Source organism: Triturus cristatus, chromosome 3_1 (assembly GCF_964204655.1).
Source record: "Triturus cristatus chromosome 3_1, aTriCri1.1, whole genome shotgun sequence".
Classification (NCBI taxonomy): Eukaryota; Metazoa; Chordata; class Amphibia; order Caudata; family Salamandridae; genus Triturus; species Triturus cristatus.
In genome coordinates, this window is record NC_140583.1 from 231,345,518 (window position 1) to 231,369,967 (window position 24,450).

Genomic DNA, 24,450 nt, shown 5'->3' on the forward strand with positions numbered 1-24,450 from the left:
TTAGACCTACAGGACATTTTGGTTTGAGCTGGTTCCCAGACCCACCTCTGGGGAATTATTGCTTGAGTATCTATTCTATGGTGAGGAATCTGCAGTTAGAAATCTCAATGAGAAGAACAAGTTACTTACCTTCATAATGCTTTTTCTGATACAGACTATCTAAACTCCGATTCTTCACCGACCATCCTATCCTCCCTGTTCTGCGAAATGGGCTCTTCACCCAAAAGCCCTTGTTAGACCCTGCACACAGGTCCTGCATCGTTCAGTCATGCCCTGCATTTTTGGCACAGAAATGGTCACGAAAGACACTGATGTCAGAATGCCTGCGTGGCACCTATGTGGCAAAGCACACGTTACTTTCGACATGGACGACGTTGGTACGGAGCCACACAATGTCACTTAGAAGAAGTCTTTGTAGTCACGAGATTGTGACTCCTCCCTTGGACGATAGTGCGCATGGGCATCGACTCCATCCTCAGATTGTTTTCCGCCATGAAGCGAAATGATGGAGTTTGTAAGAAACAGAAAAGATGTCCATGTGTAATGTATCCAAGTAAGACAACGCTGGAACAGATATAGGTACTGGGGAAGCGGGTGGGCGTATGTCATTCTGCAGCTCTACATGCCAAGAACAGATGCATACTGGTAAGTAGCATTTTCCGTTCGAGGCATATGAGCTGCAGAATACATACTTGTGCATGGACTGTATAGCAGTGCTCTCCCTTAGCAGTGGTCACCTGCATCTGTTGCAGTGGTCTGAAAAAGTGTTTTAAGAACAACCTGGCCAACAGCAGCTTGTTGTTTTGCCTGCACATCTACACAATAGTGTTTGATGAAGGTGTGTGGTGTAGACCATGTTGCTGCTTTACAAATGTGATCTAAAAGAATGCCATGGAAGCCCCTAGTTTGCGTGTTGAATGCGCTCTAGGGGGAATTGCTAATGTGAGTTTTGCTTTATGATAGCATATTTGAATACATTTGACTATCCACCTGGCAAATCCAGCTTTGGAAGTGGGGTTTCCTTTATGAGGTGGAGAGAAAGCTACAAACAGTTGGTTTGTCTTTCTAAAAGGTTTAGTTCTGTCAATGTAAAAGTATAGCTCTTTTGACATCAATTGTGTGAAGAGCTCTCTCTGCTACGGAATCTGGTTTTGGGAAGAACATGGGTAATTCCACAGATTGATTAAGATGGAAAGCAGATATTACTTTGGGAAGCAATTCTGGATCCGTTTTAAGAACCACTTTGTTATGATGTATTTGTAAGAATGGTTCTTGTATGGTTAAAGCCTGGATCTCACTTACTCTTCTGAGAGAGGTGATTGCGACAAGGAAAGCTACTTTCCATGTAAGGAACTGCAGTTCGCATTTGTGTAGAGGTTCAAATGGAGGACCCATGAGCCTAGTGAGGACAATGTTTAAAGTCTACACTGGAGAGGGTGGGATTGAGGGAGGAATTATCCTTTTAAAACCTTCCATAAAGGCTTTGATGGCAGGTACCCTAAACAATGACAAATGTTGTCTGTTTTGTAGGTAAGTGGCAAGGGCAGCAAGATGTAGTCTTATAGATGTGTATGCCAGATTATATCTTTGTACATGCAGTAAAAAGCAAATTATGTTTTGAATTGAAGCATCTAATAGGTCAATTTTGTTGTTATTGCAGTAAATGACAAGTCTTTTTCATTTGGCTGCATAGCAAGCCCTAGTAGTAGGGCATCTAGCTTCCTTAATAATATTCATACAGTCCGGTGGAAGGTTGAGGTAACCGAATTCTAGGACTTCAGGAGCCAGATTGCTAGGTTTAGTTGAACTGGATCTGGATGTCTTATCTCTCCATGGTTCTGTGTCAGAAGCTTTGGGGAGAGTTGTAGCTTTTGTTGTGGAACTACTGAGAGTTCCAGGAGTGCTGTGAACCATGGTTGCCAGGCCCATGTTGGAGCAACTAGGATCATCTTGAGAGACTGTTGTTTGAGTTTGTGCACTACTAACGGAATGAGCGGGAGTGGCGAAAAAGCGTACACTAATCTGCTTGACCAGTTCATCCATGTTGCATTGCCTTTGGACAATGGGTGTGGATACCTGGCGGCAAAGGTTGGGCATTTTGCGTTTGCTTGTGTGGTGAACGGGTCTCGGTGGCCCCACATCTGAAAAAACAGAAGAAGAACTTGTGGATGAAGTTCCCATTTGTGGATATGCTGTGTCTGACGACTGAGCAGATCCGCAATCAGATTGTGTACTCCTGGAAGATGTTTTGCTAGAAGTTATATCTTTTGTGGGATGGTCCATTTCCATATGCTTTGCGCTAGTTGAGAAAGCTGCAAAGAATGTGTTCCTCCTTGTTTTTGTATATAATACATTGCTGTCATTGTCTGTTCGGACAAGGACAGTTTTGTTGATGAGATGTGTTTGGAATGACTTTAATGCTAGAAAGATTGCCAGTAACTCCAGGTGATTGATGTGGAGCACTTTTTGTTGAGGGATCCACCTGCCCTGAATTGTATGGTTTAGGAGATGGGCGCCCTGCCGGTGAGCGATGCGTCCGCTGTTAGCACTATCTGTGGAACTGGGTCTAAGAACAACCGCCCTTTGGAAAGGTTTTGTGTGTTCCACCACTGGAGAGAGCGATGAGTGCGGCTGTCCACCAACACCAGATCTGAAAGTGGACCTTGAGCCTGGTTCCACGGACATGCTAAACTTTCTTGTAAAGGGCTCATCGGAAGCCTTGCGTGAAGTACTATGAAAATGCAAGAGGCTATCATTCCTAATAGCTGCATAAAAACTCGAGCTGGTAGCGAGTGTTGAGGTTGAAAGTTTGTTATGAGGGTTTGTATACTGGCTTTTCGGACTGGATTGGGGTATGCCAGGGATTTGGAAGTGTCTATTGTGGCCCCTAGACACTGATGTATGTGGGACGGCTGAAGACGTGACTTGGTGAGGTTTAGTGTGAACCCCAAGTCGTGAAGCAAGTGAATTGTTTGGAGAGTGTAATGAAGACACTGGTTGCATGACTTGGCTTTTATGAGCCGGTCGTCCAGGTATGGGAAGACATGAATTTGTTGTCTTTGCAAGTGGGTGGCTACTACTGCTAGACACTTTGTGAAGACTCTGGGTGCTGTGGTCACTCCGAATGTTAGGACCTTGAATTGATAGTGCTGACCGTCCATTATGAACCTCAGATATTTCCTGTGAGCAGGGTATATAGGAATATGGAAGTAGGTGTCCTCGAGATCTAGAGTGGCAAGGAAATCACCTTGCTGGAGCAGTGGGAGGGCCTGTTGAAGGGTGACCATGTGAAAGTGGTCTGATTGTATGTAGATATTCAAAGGTCTGAGGTCCAGTATTGGTCTGAGAGTACCGTCTTTTTTGGGGATGAGAAAATAAAGTGAGTAAACCCCTGTGCTTTGATGCTGGAGGGGAACTGGTTATACTGCATACTTTTGAAGAAGTGAGAGAGCTTCCTGTTTGAGGAGCATTAGATGTTCCGTGGACATCGGACGTTGTTTGGGCAGTATGGTTGGGGGAGTTGCGGCAAGTTCCAGGCAGTAACCATACTAGATAATTTGTCTTACCCACTTGTCTGTAGTGATGGAGTTTCCGACAGGTAGGAACTGTGAGAGCCTTTCTCCGACCGGAGTGGAATGGTCTGGAGGGAGAGGAGGAAAGTCATTGTTTGGTAGTAGTAGAGGTTCGGTTGTTGTTACCTCAGCCTCTACCCTTGATGTTATTTCCTCTGTACACACCTCTAAAATAGGCCTTGCTAGGGGATGTTTATGTGGGACTCTTGTAGGTGGAGGAAGTAGTGTATGTGCTAATGTTTTTGGATTTGCCCCTATAAAAGGAGCGAAGACTGCAATGCTCCCATAGATTTTGCAGTGTCTGTGTCTTTTTTCATTTACTCCAAAGCTGAATCCACAGCTGGGCCAAAGAGGTGCTCTTGATCGAATGGCTGATTTAAGATCGTTGTTTGCACTTCTTGTTTAAAACCAGAAATACACAACTATGCATGTCTGCGAAGTAAGACACTGGTGTTGAGAGATCTAGATGCGGTGTCTGCTGCATCGAGAGCACATTTGATGGATGCATTCGTAATTAACTTGCCCTCTTGGACTACATCGTTGGCCTTGCCTTTATATTGGTGAGGTAAATGTTGAATACGATTTTCGAGCTCATCATAGTGAGCCCTGTCGTATCTGGCAAGCAATACTTGTACATTTGCTATTCTCCAGTGATTGGCTGCTTGGGAGGCAACTCATTTACCTGATGCATCTAGCAGTTTAGACTCTTTGTCTGGAGGTGGAGTATCACCAGAGGTTTGGGAATTAGCACGTGTTCTTGCATTGGAGACTACCAAAGAATATGTAAGTTGGATTTTTAGGGGCAGGGTGTACTTTTTATCAATCAGAGGATTGAGGATCCTGGTCCTGACAGGGTCTTCAAATATGTCTGGTGCATGTTTAATGACACCTTTAAGCATGGGCAATGTATGTATTGTTTTTTGTGACTGAGCAAATGTATTTGGCAAAAAGTCTTCGTCCATGGGATCTGAATGTAGTTGAACGCCATGATATTGTGCAGCCCTATTAATGAGCTGACTAAACCCTATATTGTCATCTGTGGGGGGGATGGCCTAGATGGGTATACGTCTGTATCAGGAAGGTATGGAGGATCTGTGGGACTGTTGTAATCGTCCCATGTATCTTGTGGTGGAGTAGTGTCATCATCAGGGTCATCTAAAGGATCCTTCTCGTGACCATCCCCGTCCCCTACATCATCCTCATTCTGTGGCGGTAAGGGTGAGTATGGAGAGAGTCTAGGAGAGTGTACAGGAGAGTTTGTAGGAGACAGGTTTGGTAGAAAGAATAGGAGAAGAGGGTCTTGTGGGTGAAGTTGCAAAGTCTCTTTTCTTCACAGGTACCTCAGGAGGGTGTGAGGTATCGGATTTCATCTTCTTTGTTGGGAGACTGACAGTATGTCCTGTTTTAGGGTCCACATGTAATGTCTTATTTCGGATCGATAGGATCTGGTCGAAAAAGGTCTTCCTGCCTGTTGTCTCCTTTCGGTGCCGATTTTTTCGGTTCCGAACTTGGTTTTGAATAGGACTCTGGAGCTGTAGGAGGGGCCTTGTGCTCCTTTGGCTTTGATGTCGGTGCCGAGTCGGAAATCTTTTTCGGATCCGAAGGTTTTCGGTGTTTGTTCAGTTCCGAGGCCTTATGCTCTTTTGGTGCCGAAGGGTTCGATAACGAGGCCTTTTTGGACGTATCCGGGAATAGGGTGTATCCCTGATTTCGGTACCGAAGGTGTCTTATGGGTACTGATATGCAGTTTACTTGGTCCCAAGCTGCTAGAAGGCTTTTCCTTTGTATTCAGAGCCGGGCCCGGAGGCGGGGATTCTGAAGTTTTACCTCAGTCTCGACTAAGGCCTTCAGGCACAGTTTTGTCTGGAGCCCTCTGTTTATCTGGTGGGGTAGGGGCAGGGACGTTTGTACTCACTTGTTGACTTGGAGTGATATGGTCATCGGAGTCATCGGCTTCGGAGACTATGTCGAGCTCCTCTGAATCCTCTGCCTCTGGAACATCAGGTCCTTCGTCGAAGATGTCGTGTGGCACCGGTGTAGCCCGTGGAGCCATAACGTGTCATCGAGCCCGGCGATCATGGATAGTCTTTTTGGAGCAAAAAGAGGCACAGGCTTGGCAATCCTTTTGCTCATGTTCTGGCGAGATGCAAAGGTTGCAGACCTTGTGGTGGTCACTGTGTGGAAATTTAGCTCCACACTGGAGGCATTTTTTAAATGGAGTCCTCTCCATTAGCCGTAGTACCGAATGGCGCCGATAGGTCCCGTGGCCCGCATCAACGGCTGGAATTGAGGATTTTAAAGTTAGCGTGTTGAAGGGCACGCGAACGAAACAATACCATTGAGCGATGATGGGTTGCGCGTCGAAAAGGGTTGGAAACACGGTACCGAACCGGAGCGCAGCAAGTGCAGCAAATTAGATGGCGGAAAAAAACAATCTGAGGATGGAGTTGATGCCCATGCGCACTATCGCCCAAGGGAGGAGTCACCTATCTCATGACTACAAAGACTTCTTCAAAGACAACAACAAACTGCAAACATCCGAGCCCAACACCAGATGGCGATCTATGCACAAGTATGTATTCTGCAGCTCATATGCTTCGAACAGATACTTTTGAATAATTTCCGGTTTCAGTCTGATGCCTGGGGAACACTGTAAGATGAGGAACCTGCGGTTAGAAGTCCCCATCAGAATTGAGATATCAGGGACTGTAAGAGGTAAAGGGAAGTAAGGGTGATTTTAGGATTGAGAGGCAGGTATAGGTAAACCGAGATAAAGGAGATTTTAGGGTTCAGGGGTTCTATAGAGGTAAAAGAAAAAAAAAGTGTGATTTTAGGTTTCAGGGGTAGGTAGAGGTAAAGGGAGGTAAGGTTTATTTTAGGGTTCAGGGTGGGTAGAGCCAAGGGTGATTTTAGAGTTCAGACGTAAAGAGGTAACGGAAAGTAAGTGGGTCACTACAGAGTTCTTAACGAACCGTAATGAAAATTGTCTAGCAAGAAAAACATAAAAAAGAATCAAGTTATCCTGAAACCCAAACAAAAAAAAAACCAGGACCCCAATCCAAGCGCAAGCAGCAGGGCAGACCAGTAATCAAGTAATGAATCAGTGCTTGGTCCATGCTCTAGGGAAGAACAAAACACACGGAAACAAACTGAAAGCCAACACATGCTCACCAATAAAAAGCAAGGAAATAAAACTGACAGTGAAGCCAATCAATGGTAAGTAATGTTGAGGACCAAAGCCCCCCCCCCTTTTTTTAAAGCAACTTAAGCTCTTTGCAAGTGACAGGCATACTCCGTTTCAGGCTCAACCTAAAAAGGCAGTCAGCAATGACAGAGGGGAGTAACAAGGATAGACAAAGAGAGACTAGGCGGAGCTAGGGCTAACATTAACCCAAGCTCGAAATACAAATTATTTATTTAGCGCTGGGCAAACATTCTATGATCATGCCCATAAAAAGAGAACATATGATTTGCCTGGAACTTGGTGACATATATACTAATATATACAGTAGTATTTCTAGGCTTCCGTCATTGTGGTAATAAAGGGAAAAAACTTTGAATAGTGTCTGTACTCCCATTCCTAAAGTACACTTTAGAACTGGTTACAATTCTGGAGTAGATGAGCCTCAGAATAACTAAATGTTAAGCCCATGACAGTTATCTAACAAACACCTTATATTCTGAAATAAAATATATAAATCAGACATGGTAAGACACAGTGTCTTAAAAGATTTTTGCCTTACCTGTGGGTCTACTAACCATCCATGATACAGGGGTATATCAAGAAGGTCGAACACTATACATTCAGGCGTATACTCAAAGTCTCTTATGCCAGTGAACCTTACATTGACATCCAGACCAGTCTGTAGTTTATGCAGGACTGCCATCGCATCATTCATGTTCTGAAACAAAAAATTGTTGCATCAGTTAATAGCCATCTGTCTTATAAGTCCCTTTAAACAATCTCTCATACTGATTTGCATTTTAAAAAAAAACACATTGTGCAAATAAGTTTTGCTTGGCAAAAGCCTGCCGGGCTTGGCTTACAAAAAAATATTACCTTAAGAGAAAACATAATTTGTCTTTTATTAGATATTATTGTTTGGAGCAGTAAAACGGTCATTTCAGGTATCCATGAGCATTTACAGCTGAGTTTCCATCCCTGTGAGAGTCGTGGATGATTGTTTCCAGTTATCCAGGAAGTTAACATACTAAGGAACTGTTGAGCATTGTATAGATTTTTCGCGATTTATTGTGGTTCAGTGTTGCAGCTTGTGTGAAATAGTAAAATTCATTCTATTTCGAATCTTCTGCAATGACTAAAGCTGCATATTCGGTCACAAAATAATCTTTGTAATAAATGTGCATGCATATATTTTTTTAAGAAATGTTTTTATAATTATAAGTTAATAACAACAGATTCAAGATTTCTGATGATGAAGACTTCTATCGCAGAACCTAAACACGTGCATGAGTTTAATAAGAATGCTGCCCATAATACTATATGGTGCTGCTACTTTGAAAAGGCCTTCACACAAATGACAGTTTTATTCATGCTGATAAACGTACCAGTGGTGTGGGGAGAAGCTTGAAGGTGGGCATAGATGAGAAGATATAAAACGAGAGCAAAATAAATGCAATGCTGTGACACAGTGTCTGATCACCTTCAATGCAAGACAAATAGTAAGAAGATGGATCCAGAAGACATAAGGTAGCACATCCTGCGAATGGCTACTAAAATGTCCACGCTTGATGTGTAAGCTGTGTCCCACTGCCTCCCTCGCGGATCATGGCATCCCATGAATCTAGAGGAAGGGAGGTTAAGAAGAGGCGACGCCACTTCATAGAAATTAATATGCAAGTGTTACAAAATATTTCGGTAGAATGAAAACTCGTTCCAAAATTCTATTAACTATGATTTTTTTTCTCAAACTTTATTGGTTCAAGTGCAATAGAAAACAATGACTAATTCAAAGTTGTTCATTCCCCACTCAATATAGTCGCGTTCTACAGTTAATATAGTTGCTCATTGAACAATAGTGTTTTAACTTTTGTACTGTCTATGTTGGTGTTTGCTAGGTCTAAACCTTTTACAAAACAAAATCACTCTCCTAAACCCACCCTCCAACCCCCTCCCACCTTGACCCTCCCCTAAACATGTGCTAGGTGTTGGGTGGAATAGTATTGGATGGTCACTCTGAGTGAACTATAACTGGAAGTAAGAGAAGAGAAGAGACCGTTCAGACAAACCTATATAGTCTAGTGATCGGGTTGTTCAGGCTTTGGTGTTCATAGGCAAGAACTGGAAACGGTTTAGCGCTCATATGCTTAGTGGACATGTTGTCAGGGGTAGGCCCGCAACAAGTATTCCACTAGTGGGCCCGATGAGTATTCAACATTTTTAAAGTTTCTAAATATATCTGCCATTCGTTCCATCGTAAGAACCCTCCAGAGGCGGGCATGCCATTGAGGAAGGGCGGGCACTTCTATTTCGTCCATGCCACTGCTATCGAGCTTTTGGACACCCCAGACACACCTACATAATAGCCTTATCTCCCTTCGTCTGATACTGCATGGAGTAATTTCTGAGGCCCAAAACTGAAAATTCCGGAGTTTCTGGTACCGGATATTCCAGGATTTCCCTGACCTGTGCCAAGATTTCCTTCCAGAAGGGGCAAATCGTCAGGCAGTCCCACCAAATATGGCAAATGTTTCCCAGCAGCCCGCAGCCTCTCCAGCACAGATCAGAAATCTCTGGGAAAATCTGCTTAATTTTTGTGGGGTATAGATACCAGTCATAGAGCATCTTATGAGCCTCTCTCATACCCATGGAGTGATTGTTTTATGCAATATCTTTTCAGAGGGCTTTCCACTGTCCTTCAGTGATCTTAGTTCCTAATGTATGTTCCCAGAAATCCAGCAATGGTCTAGGTGTATGTAATGTGGACTACAACAAAGCATATAGAAAGGAGATAAACCTTTGTGAGGATCCCACCCTCCTAACAAACTTTTCTATGGGTGTTAATTCTCGGGTTGCTACTACTCTGACTTCTGGACTTAATGCCCAGTGTTTGTGCTGAAGATAATGCTATTGTTCAGTGGGTGGGAGACCAAAGACTTGCTCGCAGTGTTTCGTAGGTTAGTATGTCGTAGTTATGGAAGAGGTCTGATCGTGTGAGGCAGCCTCCCTCCATCCAAGCACTAAAGGAATCTTGGCATGCGTTGACAGTGGGAAGGCGAGATTGAAATGAATCAGGGTGTATGGGGAGTGAAAGGTCGGCCATTCTGCCGCTTTTGTGCCCTCATCCCAAACGTGGAGTGTAGTCTGGGTGAGTGCACTCAAGTAGGCATGCCTAGGTCGCTCCTCCCTTGGTTTCCAAAGCACATTTCAAATGGTTCTACCCACTATTGCCCTGTCCATATGTAACCAATGGTTATCTGATTCTCCAAGGGACCATTCTGCCTTGTAGTATAGGGAAAAGTCTGGAAGGGCCACGCCACCATCGTCTCTAGGTCTTCTAAGAAGTTTAAAGGGGAGCCAAGCCTGTACGGTCTGGCAGACATAACACGTAGTCATTGTGCGTAATGTGGAAAAGAAGTTGCGATCGGGGCTTATAGGGAGGGCTTGAAATAGGTATAGCAGTTTTAGGAGAACTGTCATTTTGACTGCATGTATACGGCCCAGCCATGAGCTATATAGCGGTCCCCACCTTTAAAGTTCAGTCTGTAACAGTTACAAAAGGGGCGGGTAATTTGCCCTCTATATGTATCAGCAGCCTATAGTGGCTGTGATCTTGACCCCCAAGTATATGATGTTGTGTTTTGCCCATTGGAAAGGGAAGTCCCTTACTTGGGATGTCATCTCTCCTTCTGAGAGGATGAGGTCTAAAAGGACTTAGAGAGGTTAACCCGGAAACCAGCTATTTTTTCGAAGGATCGGATTTCTCCCTGCAGGGCAATCAGCGAGGACCGTGGTTCTGTTAGAGTTAGGAGGATGTCATCTGCAAACAGTGACATTTTATGCTCTTCTGAGCCAAATTGTAAGCCCTCGATATCTTGTGCTGCTCTTATATTAGCAGCGAAGGGTTAGATACTCAGGGCAAACAAGAAGGGTGATAATGGACACCCCTGTCTTGTACCCCTGCTCAGTTTGAAGGTGTCTGAGATGATTCAGTCGACTACTACTTTGGACAGTGGTTGCATATAGTTGGATTTGATCATGTTAATAAAGGTCTTGCAGAACCTGAACCGCTGTAACGTCTGAAAGAGGAAGGCCCATTCAACTCTATCAAACGCCTTTTCGGCGTCAGACCCTAATACGATTGCTGGGAACCGTCATTTTGAGGCCTTTTCCACCAAGTGGTGAACCCTCCGGGTGTCACCATGGGTTTGTCGTACTTTAATAAACCCAAATTGATCAGGGTGCTTCAGATCGGGCATCAGGTCTTCCAATCCACTAGCCAGTATTTTGTAATATAACTTGGCATCCAGGTTTAAAAGCACTATCGGCCTGTATGAAGAGCATAATTGTGCTTTTTCCCCCCGATTTGGGTAGGACCATTATCAGGGCCTCACTCATTGAGTGTGTGACAGCTGTACCAGATGCAATATGATTAAAGAGAGATGTCAGATAGGGTACCAGTTCCACGGAGAACGTTTTATAGAAATGAGCCGTTAGACCGTCTGGTGACATATGTGATTTTAGTGCCTTGATAGCTAGTTGTACCTCATCTTCAGTTATGGGGGTGCTTAAGAGCTTATTCTGAGGAGGTGTGACCCGGGGGAGACTGATCGAGTCCAGATATAACACTTGTGCCATAGGATCTGTCTCATCGGCCTGATATAAAGTCTCATAGAATGCCCCGAAAACCTGGGCTTTCCCTACCTCTGTGTTTTCTAATAGTCCTTGTGTGTCTCAAACGTACCCTACATATTCTTGTTCTCTTTTTACTCTAAGTTGTCACGCCAAGTAGGCCCCAACCCTATTTCCCTGTTCGTATGAGATTCACTATAAACGGGGTAGAGTCGGTTCTGCTCTATTGGTGTAGATCGCATCTATTTTCCCCTTCAGGGCAGTCAGTTTACTTTGGAGGGTTCTCGTGGGTTCTTTGTCTGTTCTAATTCTCGAAGTTCCTCCTCTAGGGCTATGCGTTCTTTAGCTCACTGTTTGTTTAGAGTTGAGTTTAGTTCGATACATTTTCCCATGGTCTCTTATGGGAGGGGGGGTTATTTATAAATATTCTCTAATTGCCTCGCGCAGTTCATCTTGGAATAATCAGTCCCGCGTAATACAAGTAGGGAAAAACCATAGTGAGGTTTTAGGGGGGCATACGTTCCAATCAAGACAAATCGAAAACAGGGCATGATCTGAGATAGTAATAGGGTGGATTTTTACAGCTCGTAGGTCGCTCATCTGCCCTTGGCCAAAGAAGACATAGTCTAGCCTCAAATAGGACTGATGAATGTGGGAGAAGAATGTGAAGTCTTTCATCATGGGATGAAGCACTCTACAGATATCCCTAAGTCCCAGATCTAAGAGATTTTGTTTTACCACTTTAGAGAACCTGCCTCTATGTGCACGGCACAGGTGGGTGCTTTCTAATTCTGGATGCCATGTGAGAATAAAGTCGCCCAGGAGTATGAGAAGGCCGACTGCAAAGTCTCCCACTAACGCTAGTAGTGAGGAGATGAATTTGAGTTGTCCCACATTGGGTGCATATGCTGAGACAAATGTGCATAACTACCCCCGTAGTTTACCCTTTACCATTACAATCCTCCCATTGTTGTCCGCATTATACCCTCGGGCTGGAACTTCATAGAAGAGTGGAGCATCAGCCCCACCCCTTTTTGTTTTGTGCCTGCTGAAGATTTATAGATCAGAGGGTCATTTTAATGTTTCAATCTGTGATCTTCTGATCTCTTAAGGTGTGTCTCCTGTAGTGCCACTACATCAAATTGGGGATCAAACAGATATTTTCATATCTTTTGTTGTTTAAGAGGAGCGTTGAGACCTCTGACGTTCCAGGATGCTACAGTTATCATCTTAGAGTAATCCAATCTGTTTCCTCAAATTCATAATCCCTGGCTCCCCTCTTTTTCTTTTGTTGGTCCCCTGCCCCTCACCCCCGTAGCTTGAATAACATTCCCTATATTTTGTGTGTTCATTCTCTTTGTTAAGATCTTGTTCCAACCTTCCATTCCATCTATGTGGTGGATGGAACGAGTGTATCCCAACCCCTCCCCCCCGAACCAAACTTGTGGGATGAACTGTCTCACCTTAACTTTACCCGTTTGGTGATTAAACAGTGTGAGCGACTCGGTCCAGGTCTGCTACTGCCGCTGTTCGCTTGATACTATAGGTCAGGGCAAAAGAGCCCTCACGACTCCGGAGAAATATATATAGTGGAGTAGATTCCCCATTGTCTCAACAAATACACTTAACAATTTCACCTTAAACAGTTGTGTCCGTCATTCCATCCTAATCTGTTCTTGTGGAGAAGCCATATTCAGTGTGAGTTCCCGGTCTCAGTGTCGGCGCAGCATGGGAGCTTCTCAAGTAGAGCCTGTCACTTCTTCAGGTTCCGCAGTCTGCGTTGGGAGTGCCACTGGTTTTTCTTTTCACGTTTGTTGGAGTTACCCAAGCGGGGTTTAAGTCTGTCTACCGTACCGGAGTGTGGCAACCCCAGAAGGTCCAAGGCGTCCTCCAGATCTGTAACATGGCGCCCTTTGTTTTTGTAATCAAAGGATAGTCCAAAGGGGTATGTCCAGCGGTATCTGATGTGATCTTGGCGCAGTTTTTCCATTACCGGTCGCAATTGTTGCAGTATCACTTCTTTCGCCTTAAATGAGTGTAGTTTGACTAGCACGTTCCAGGTACGACGTTGTTCTCCTGGGGTCTGCCTCCCCACCCAGTGGCTTCTTGCTACCTTTACTTAATCTCTCTCAAAACACGTTCACTACAAGAGCCTCCAGGTCCCGTCCTCCTGTCCCCTCCTCCAGGTCCCGGATTCTTATACTATCACATCTGGACCTATTTTCAAGGTCCTCATTTTTCAGTAGGGCAGCGTACAGTTGAGTTTGGAGGTCCATTACCGCTTCTTTAGTTTCCGTTGTATTTTGTTTTAATTCAAGAGTTTTGGCCTCCAGATCTAATGTCCTAGTATCTATAGAGTCTACATCTTGTTGCAGGGAGGCCATGCAATAGGTGAGTTCTGCCTTTAGTTGGTCTATGGTTGCTGCCACGTCCTGCTTGAGCTCCATGTGTAGTTCTGCTTTAAAGCCTCTGAGAGAGGCTACCAGTTCGTCTTTGGTGAGGGCCATATCCCTTCTTGCATCTTCCGGCTTAGAGTATCTATTTTTTCAGTTGGGGTGAAGAAGATGGACACCCTGTGTGAGGGTTTTTTAGGTGGCTTGCCCCCTGTGGATTTCTGTTGGGGGAGGCTCTCCCGGGGAATATATATCCTGGAGTTGCATAGATTATTTCCTAGGCCTGTTTCTCACGAGTGTTCGCCATGTCTGGGTCAAGCATAGGTTTTCTTGACTGCGTTCGTGATTCCCCTTCATAGGGCATTCATGCTCTGCTCTGGTGTTTCTACTCCCTCGCTGGCCTCATGGAGCACAAGTTGGAGAATCCTCCCCCAGGTATTTCATTATTTAAAGGGTGTGTGACCTCGGGCGCCTGGTTGCCATTTTAAGATCAGGCACTGGCTGGAAATTGTCTCTGCGTTGTCCCTTAGTTCCATAGATGCTCCGAAGCCCCCGCTGCTCTCCCTCTCCCACCCATCTCACTGTAATCTCAGGATCTCTCACCACCGCTGTCGAGGCTTCAGCCCAGTCAGGCCTTTCCTGCCGCTGGCTCCTCCTCTCATTCACACCCACGTAGTTCAGCATCAGGAGCCTGCCTCCGGAGAGTTTCTGATCCCTGAGTAATTTGCAGTTTACCGGTCGTCATGCTGTGATAGTTTTTCCGCCGAGACTGAAGCGCTTAGGAGCGGGTAGCTGTGTGGCATCTCGCTCTCATGTTGGCCTGCTCCGTCATTTTGACTCCTTGTGGCTTGCTTTTCATCTGATGCGGATCTGCACTTTAAGGCGTCCATCTGGGCATTTTCCGGTCTGTTAGTCTGTGGGCGATCCTTGTCTTGCAATGTGGATTTGCCCCGGTTTTCATGCTATTCAGGGGCCGTGGCAGTAAAGCCAGTGTGGATTACTTCCACCCGACCATCTTGCCTGACCATGCCCCTGTCCTAGAGAATTTTTAGCAGTCATCCGTCTTCCTAATAGTGGGAAACATTTAGTAAGTTGAATGGCAAAGATGCTCTTCTCAAAGGAACTGGGGATACTTAAACATCCCTAGGAATCAGCATGAGTAAAATAAACAATAGTTCCTTCGGGGTCATTTAACAAGCAATTATAATTTGAAGGTCTAATGAACTGTACCTAGAAAAAGTGTTATAAACAAACAGATGAGAAAGTGTATATGTGAATGAGGTATTATGACAAAGAAAAATAACACAAATAGTTTATCATCACAGCTGTGAAAATACTAAAGAAATTAGTACAACACCAGGTGCTGCAGGTAAGAAAATCAAGGAACTGTGCAGTGGGTCAAATGTGCAACACGCATCCCCGCATACAACACACACAAGGATATACCCTAAAAAAACAAAAAACTAAAAGAACAAGTTACTTACCTTCGGTAACAATATATCTAGGTTAGTTATAGATTCCTTACCTTTGAATTACCCCCAGGCGTTAGACTGGATCCGGAAATTTTTTCGTCAGCATTACCCCTGCGCGTCGAAAGGTGGCGTCGGTAGACTCGTGTTAGTCATTGGCGTCGTAGTCGTTGTGATGACATCGTGGTAGCTACATAGACGCCGCCCTCGTGCTCTGACGTCAGTTCGGAAACACGACTTTCCACACCAGAAGCGCAGAGTCATGCAAGACACTGACCACTGGTGCACAAAGGGGAGGATGGGTGGGGTGGTAAGGAATCTATAACTAACCTATGTTTCTTACAGATATATCGTTACCGAAGGTAACTAACTTGTTCATCTGAAAGAATCAGTTAGTTATACATTCCTTACCTTAGAATAGATACCCCAGCAATACCAACCCGGAGGTGGGTCTGCAAACTAAGTTCACATTAGAAATTCCTGGAGAACAGAACGGCCAAAGAAACTCTCTGGACTTGGCTGTACAGGCAGTAGTGTTTTGTGAACATGTGCAGAGAGGCCCACGTAGCTGCCTGACAGATGTCATGAAGGGGGACTCCCCGTTCCCAAGCAGTGGTAGCTGCTGTCGCTCTGGTGGAATGGGCGCGCAATCCCACTGGAGGCTCCTTCTTTGCCAAAGAATAGCAAGCTTTGATGCACAAAACGGTCCACCTGGAGATGGTCTGTTTGTGCATGGCCCGACCTTTCTTGGCACCCACGTATCTAACAAAAAGCTGGTCAACCACCCGGAATTGTTTGGTGCGATCCAAATAGAAGGAAAGCGCACGTTTTGGATCCAGACGGTGGAGCCGCTCTTCCTCCTTTGAAGGATGCGGAGGCGGAAAGATAGTGGGCAAAGTAATGGTTTGTCCAATGTGGAAAGAAGCAACCACCTTGGGAAGAAAGGAAGGTTTAGTTCTGAGGATGACCTTGTCTGCTTGAATAGCCAGAAAGAGAGGCTTCGAAGAAAAAGTTTAGACCATGCGCGCAGAGGTGATTGCCACCAGAAAGGCAGTTTTCAAACTCCGAAGCCTGAGAGGACATTTATGTAGCGGCTCGAAGAGAGCGCACATAAGATATGCAAGAACCAAGTTCAAGTCTTACAGAGGAATTACGAAGGGAACAGGAGGTAAAAGATGAGTAATGCCCTTGAGGAAGCGATTTATAACAGGGTACTTGAAAAGAGAAGGCTGATCAGGAAGCCTAAGGAAGGCTGAAATGGCCGAGAGGTAGTCCTTTAGAGTGCCCAGCGCTCAGCCCTGCTGGGCCAAAGAAAGGAGGAACAAGAGAACCTCAGAAAGAGGGGCAGAAAGGGGATCCACAGCCTTTGCTGTGCACCATGCCACAAATTTGTTCCATCTGCAGGCGTATACTGTCTTAGTGGAGGGACGCCTGGCTGCCAAGATAACATAACAGATTACGGGAAGCAGGTCAAACGACGACAACTGCTGCCACTCAATCTCCACGCAAGGAGGTGAAGGCTGGACAGGTCTAGGTGGAGGACCGTCCCCTGCTGCTGCGACAGAAGATCCTCCCGAAGAGGCAGTCTCATCAGAGGATCGATGGCCATGTGTAACAGCTCGGGATACCAGACACTTCTTGCCCAATCCGGAGCCACAACAATGAGTTGGGCCCGGTTGCACTTGATCTTCTTTAGCACTCTGGGCTGAAAGGCGTATAGAAGACAGCAACTCCACTCGTGACGGAAAGCATTGTCTAGTGAGTGCCGCCTTGGAAATTCCAACGTGCATAATTGCTGACATTGCGTGTTCTCTTCGGTGGCGAATAGATCTCACCAAGGCTCTCCCCACTGTCGAAAGAGACCTTGCACCACCTCGGAGTTTAGACGCCATTCTAGATCTATCAGGCACCTGCGGCTGAGTTCGTCTGCCCTGGCATTCAGGGAACCTGCCAGGTGTTGAACCACCAGGGATATGCCCTGATGTTCCAGCCATGTCCAGAGAGGGAGGGCCTCTTGACATAGGGTCCACGACCCCACCCCGCCTGGTTTGTTGCAGTACGACATGGCGGTGGTGTTGTCGATGAACACCAGCACTACTCCTCCCCAGACAGAGGGAAGGAATGCCTGGAGTGCAAGACGAATCAGCCGAAGCTCCAGAAGGCTGATGTGGAGCCCGGACTCCGCCGGAGTCCAGAGGCCTCTGATCTCCGCCTCCATGTGGCCGCCCCATCCCAGAAGTGATGCATCGGTCACCACTCTGGTTGGGGAAGGGAGAGGGATCTGCCGTTGACCCAATCCTGGTTCGTTAGCCACCACTGCAATTGGTGTGCAGTGCCCTCCAAGATCTGGACACAATCGGACAGGGTCCCCCGATGTTGTGCTCACTGGAACTTCAGGTCCCACTGCTGAGCCCGCATATGCAATCTGGCATGGTCCACCAGCAGGATGCAGGAGGCCATCAGTCCCAGTAGCCTGAGGGTCATCCTGACCGAAACCCGGGATAGAGGTAGAAAGATCAGAATCATAGTCCGAATATCCCGGACTCGCTGTTCGGGAGGATAGACCCAAAACTGTGCCGTGTCCAGAACCGCTCCGATGAAGAGGAGCTTCTGAGAGGGAGTCAGGTGTGACTTCGGCACGCTGATGGAGAACCCCAGCGAATGCAGGAGGTCTGCCGTAGTCTGGAGGTGGGAGTCGACAGACTGGGGCAAGCCCGCCTTCAACAGCCAGTCGCCGAGATAGGGGAAGGCTGGAACTCTTGATCTGCGCAGATAAGCTACGACCACCGCCATCACATTAATCAACACCCAATGGGCGCTGATAAGGCCAAAGGGGAGCACGGTAAACTGAAAGTGCTCGTGACCGTGAACCGCAGGTAACGCCAGTGGGCCAGCAGGACGGGGATGTGAAAATAAGCACTCTGCAAGTCCAACGCTACCATCCAGTCTCCAGGGTCGAGGGCAGACAGGACCTGAGCTAGCGTCAACATCTTGAACTTCTCCTTCCGAAGGAAGCGGTTGACGTTCCTGAGATCCAAGATAGGACGCAGGCCTTTGTCCTTCTTGGGCACCAGAAAGAAGTGGGAATAGCAATCATGACCTACTTCTGGAACAGGAACGCGCTCAATGGTTCCCTTTGCCAGGAGTGCCGAAACTTCCTGTAGGAGAGGGGCCAGATGATCCTCCGACATGCTATGGTACTGAGGTGGCATGGATGGAAGGGTAGTCTCGACGGGAAGGGAGTAGCTCCTTCGGACTATCTTCCTTCGGAAGTGATGCCGAATCCTGCCGCCCACTGGCATTTGGTGGCCTTGAAAGGTCGGACTAGGAGGCTGCTGCAGAGGGGGCTGTGGTGGACTGGCCCACCCTCTGGCCCCCAGAACCACAGCGGTGGTTCCCACGTCCCTGGCCGCGCAGGAGCTTAACAGCTTGTGCTGGCCTGTGGCTCTGGGCGGGACGTGGCGGGGCACCCCTCCGTAGCCACGAAAGGGGCAAAAGTCAGACTGCGCAGGGCGGGTGGTGGAGATGCCCAAGGACCTGGCCGTAGCCCGAGAGTCCTTAAAGTGCTCCAGCTCGTTGTCTGCCTTGTCACCGAATAGGCAATGGCCTTCAAAGGGTATGTTCATCAGAGTGGATTGGACATCCCTGAAAAACCAGTCGACCTCAACCAGGCATAGCGCCGAAGGGCTACCGATGTGGAAATTGTCCTGCCTTATGAGTCGGCGTTATCCAGCCCACGGCGGATGGTAAACTTCACTCTGTCTCTGCCTTCGGCAACTGCACAGAAGAGTACGGCCCAGGCCTCTTCCGGGCACTGGGGCAGCACTTGCGCTACCGTATCCCACACGGAGTGGGTGTAACAGCCCAACAGACATGCGGTGTTTACCGACCGCAGTCCCAAGCAGGAGGAAGAAAACGTCTTTTTCCCAAGATGGTCCAGCTTTTTGGATTCCCTATCAGGTGGTGCGTTAGGGAATGCACCTTTGGAGGTGGAGGCTTGGCTCACCAAGCTCTCAGGGGTGGGGTGTTGAGAGAGGAAAGTGGGGTCGCCCGGAGCTGGGCAGTGGCATCGGGCAATCATCCTATCCACAGGAGCCCCTGTGTTGGGCCTGGACCAGGTGCTTAAAAGGATGTCGGTTAGGGCTTCATTAAATGGGAGCAGGGGCTCCAAAGAGCTCGCTGCCAGTTGAAGCACCTGTGTCATGAGGTTAGTCCTGACTGCCACCGTAGGTAGCTCATGGCTGAGAGCCTTGGCCGCCCTACGCAACACCACCACATAAGACGCTCCCACCTCCACAGCCACGGTAGGAGGAGACAACATGCCAAGGTCTGGTGAGGTTTCCAGACCATTGGCTTCCCCCAGTTCCTGCCTCCAGTCCAGTTCATAGCTCAATTGGACAGTTAGAGGGTCTCCAGAACCCTCCCAGTCCTCCTCAACCTCCCCTGGCTGCTAATCTGGTCTAAAAGAGCCAGGGTATAACAAGGACACAAAAGTACCTTTCGGCGCCAGGTCGGTCGATGCCGGTCCAGCTCCAAGTCTACATCGGGATGGAGGCCGGGGTCGACGACGGCTGGAGACACAACCGGCGTCGGATGTGGTGCCGCTGGAATCGGCGCCGTGGGAGGTGTAATAAGGTCTACCGGCACCGATCCGGATCCAGGGTTGGATCCAAGGGGACCCTTTGGTGCTAGGGCTGGAGCCACCGGCGTCGAAGGCCCAGGGTCCCCAGCAGAGTCTGCGGGGCCCGAACGCGGGCCGGCAGAGTCGGGCTGCCCAAAGATGGCATGCATCGCTTTGAAAAATTGGCAAAGCTGGGCAGGGGTCGCTCCAGGTCCTGGGAAGGGAGGGAAAACCGGAATCGCCCCTTCGGGCTTAGCACGCGGAGCCACAGGAGGGGCACCACCCGCGTCCATTGTAGCGGAGGCAGACGGACCGGGAGAAGTCTAAGAGCGACAAAGCTTCTTTGACGACTTCTTGTGCTTCGACCTACCTGACCGCAAGTGCGAAGACTTGGAAGATGAGTGATGATGACTCCGCAACCCGTCCCTGGACCTCCCAAGCGACCGGGACCTCGAACGGCGCAGAGCCAACTACCGGGCCTCGAGAAGCTTTCGGGACCGCCCCCACAAAGACTTTGGATTCATGGTCCGTAAGTCGGAGCACGACTTGGGGTCGTGGTCGCGCTCCAGGCAAAATAGGCACACGCGGTGCGGATCCATCACCGACATTAGTCGGCTACAGGAATCTCAAGCCTTGAAGCTCGGCATCCTTGACGTGCACCAGGAGTCGAAGAATCCAAAACGGTGTCGACAAAAGTCAGGAAAAAGTCAGTCAAAAAGTGACTGGAGGTACTGCTCTATACGGATCTGTGCTGGCTGGCGCAGAAGAATAAAGAACGGACGTCAGTGCGCGAGGGCAGCGTCTATGTAGCTACCGCGATGTCATCCCAGTGGACCACGACACTAACAACAAACGTGGAGTCGACCGACGCCACCTTTCGAAGCGGAGGGGTACTGCTGACGAAAAACTTTCCGGATCCAGTCTGACGCTTGGGGGTAATTCTAAGGTAAGGAATCTATAAGTAACTGTTTCTTTCAGATAGTTAGAATGTACTAATACGTTGAAAGTGCCATGCCAAACAAATAAAAATAAAAATACATGCATTTCCAAGGTTAAGATACAACTTTCACCACCCACCAGTACAAACTAATAGGATGGGAATAGGTTTTTGTATTTATTCTGCCTAACCCTGAGAAATTACATATAAAATATCGCAATATTCAGTGTGGATTAACCATGATAATTATACATGGATGGAATCCAATTTTAAAGATAATTAACAAAATAGCACAAGCTAAATGTATCTCAAACCCTTCCAGGAAACCATTATACACTGACTAGCTTATATACAAAGATAACACTTCATAACTGGATTAACACAACATCCAATAATTTCCTGAATGCGAGACACCAAAGAAAATATAAAATACACTTCCACTGCCAAAAAACTCAGTTTCGCATATGCCATTTCTTTTTTTTGCTATAACAATACCCTTATTGATTCAGCTTTACATATGTAAGCCATACAATCAAAACATAACTTAATACAACTTTTTTAAAACTACAATACAATCTATACATATATTCAAATCCACACGGAAGGCCTACTAACCGATATTTCACTAACATCTGTGCTGGCTGTTAAGATGACAGTGCGTGGTTTATATTCATTTATTAATAACGCCTATCTAACCACTATAAAATAGGAGTAGAACTTGAAAATGATATTATTCTAATATAAATTGTGCAAAAGTGCAAATATAAGAATAAGAAACGTCTATAAGGGTTTTAAAAGCTAAGACTTTCAAAGCACCACAGTTTTAATAATTGGTTCCTCCCAACCCTACCTCTGGTGTAATAGTTTGGCAGAAATATAACGCCAGAATGAAACACATTTTTGCCTTATACTAAAGTACATATACTAACTAATCATCAACAACAGCTCAGCTTACTCAAGGCTAACAGAAGACTTGAATGGGCACCCACATTGCTGTTTGGAGCCATGCCAGATACTTAGTCACATAATGACACAAACCTTTACGTGCTCAAAATATGCTCATTCAGACTTAAGTTCACATCTCATTTCCACCTTTATCAAGCGATGGCAGTGGATGGAGCAAAGGTTAGTAGGCGGAAATTTGGTTAAAGTAGTACCTACACTTTATCTTCAGGGCTTTTTTTAAGGTTTGGTAGCGAAGCAACTGAACTGCATGTATTTTATTTATTTTTAGGTGTTTTTGGACAGTCAATGTCAATGTCTTAGTCAAGCTTTATTCTCTTTTTAGGTATTGCCTAGAGACAGCTTTTGTGATGTTTGTTGTGAAATACCTAATGTGTACAATACCAATAGTTAGCCCACTGCATACTATCGATTAGCTTCTTTGTCAATGTAATTTGCTTCTTATAAAACTATTTTCCTCTTCTTCTTGAATTTGTCAATTCGCTGCAGAAAAGCCTCTTAACAATCCTTTTGATTACTTGACTTGTATACTCCCACGATCTACATCAAGAAATTAATTTAGTCCTTCAGTACTCCTTGGCAGTGGAGTCATTTTACTGCTCTCTTTTCCGTGTGCAACTTCCCCTCTCACATCCCACCTCCACATGCCCATTAATGTTGCTCCCTCATGAAAGCTCATCTGTTGCCTCCCCCACCTCACTGTCGTGCATGGCTTTTTTCTGGTTGTTTTTTCATTTTCATATACAATATAATAACATTTATAAAGTGCACAGCTGCTTCCGAAGGAGCGTACAGGCGCTCCCAGCATGTGACCAGTACCCAAAACTAACCAGAGAACCAATAAATTCACATGTTTGAATCGGAATAGTAATGAGTTGTACATCATAAAATAAAATAATAGCAGGAAGCAGGCTGACCTTTATCAAAACAGGTTTCTGAAGACTGTCTGTTACACTTCTGTATCAGCTTCTGCATCCACGTCAAGGCAGTAGTGCTTGTGAGCATGGGCCTGCACTTCCAGTTTGCGGCATGGCAGAGGTTTCCTCAAGGGCACACCAGCATTTAGTGCCTCAGTTGTAGCCACACTTCTGGTGGAATGCACCCTCAATCTGCCCTGGAGTGGACGTGTGGTCTTGCTATGACAGAAGCCAATGCAGACTGAGAGCCAACTTGATATCTCTTGTTTGGACAGGGGACAACCACTTCTTGGCTGTCCAAAAGAGATGAACAGCTAATATTACAAGCGTATGTCTTTTGTTTGCTCAATACAGAACTTGAGACATCTACGCAAGTCTAATTAGTGTAATGACCTTTCTGCGGACGGAAAGGAAAGGAAAGAAAGCCCAGTTCATTTAAATGAAAGTCAGTACCCATGATGGGTGGTGTGTTGGAGTCCTGGAGAGGCTTCAGGGACCTTGGGACTCCCCTGCGTTCTCAAACAATAATCAGAGGTGTGGGTTCAATGCACTGCTTATGACATCACATATTACATCAGTCATGACATATGTTGTGAAATATTTGATAGGGATCAGACAACAGGAGCTCACCCGTATACCCAGTTGAGATCTGGGCGATAAATGTAACAAGAACAATGTCTCAACAGGTAATATTACACAGGCTGTTGACAAAACATGCACATATAGTTGCAAAAAGGAAAAACAGGGAGACTCAAAGGATTTAAAGGACATGCAATGAGCCTTCTGTATTTAGAACAAGTATAGAAAACAAAAGTATCAGCACTGATTACACTGTGCACTTAAGTGCTCGTGAATTATTACAAAGGATTAACAATTTTGTGAACCAGAGATTTGCACCAAGACCTTTATGACCTCCCAGCGCAACTCGTGGCTCAAATCTCTGGTTCACAACATTTTTAATCCTTGTAATTCATTTCGGTAGATAACTTGTGTCCCCAAGAGCACCATGTAAATATTGTCACTATTGCCCACTCTGCGCCGCTCTTCGCTGTATCACTTGCACGTCCACTTTGTGTTTCACGAGCTTTTAAGTGCACAAGTTCTTTCGGGTTACACCCACATCCAGTGTAATCAGTGTTGATACTTTTATTTCCTATACTTGTTCTAAATACAGAGCGCTCCTTGCACATCCTTTAAACCCTTTGAGTCTCCCTGTTTTTCCTTTTCGCAACTACATGTGCATGTTTTGTTAACAGCCGGTCTAATATTACCTGTTGAGACACTGTTCTTGTTACATGAAATCTTTGATATCATCACTGATGGTATCTTAAATAACATAATTGATGACAACACTGTGTATCGTGGGGGCACGAGTTATAGTTACTTCAGTAAACTGCACGGGTCAATTTCAGTGTTTTTGAGTTTAAAAGGTTATGTTTTTACTGACATTTTTACCTACCTATGTCACTTTAACTTTTGTTTTTTCAGTGAATATCTGAAGTTTCTAGTTAACGTAAAGTAAGATATTATCACACCTAACTATAGCGTAACCAACATTTTTTCCAGAGAACATACATATACACACACACACACACCTGCTCACTCCTTCAAGTACGGGCCAGTACCCTACAGCTTCTAACAGATACCATTCATTAAATGAAGGAGACTGGGAATGAATGAATGAACACACACAGGAACACACACACACTTCCGTTTGATTGGTACTAACTTTGCCACCATTTGACGAATCTCCACAAAACTTTGC

At 46.1% G+C, this 24,450-nt stretch overlaps 1 protein-coding gene across 1 annotated transcript in view; it reads right to left on the reverse strand.

Annotated features, from left to right (window-relative positions):
* Positions 1–24,450, reverse strand: part of MINDY2 (MINDY lysine 48 deubiquitinase 2) — a 522,239-nt gene that overhangs the window by 252,063 nt on the left and 245,726 nt on the right. Inside the window, exon 4 of the mRNA XM_085643751.1 lies at positions 7,316–7,474. Within this exon, the coding sequence (XP_085499877.1) occupies positions 7,316–7,474 (159 nt within the window). The remainder of the gene's footprint in view (positions 1–7,315; positions 7,475–24,450) is intronic.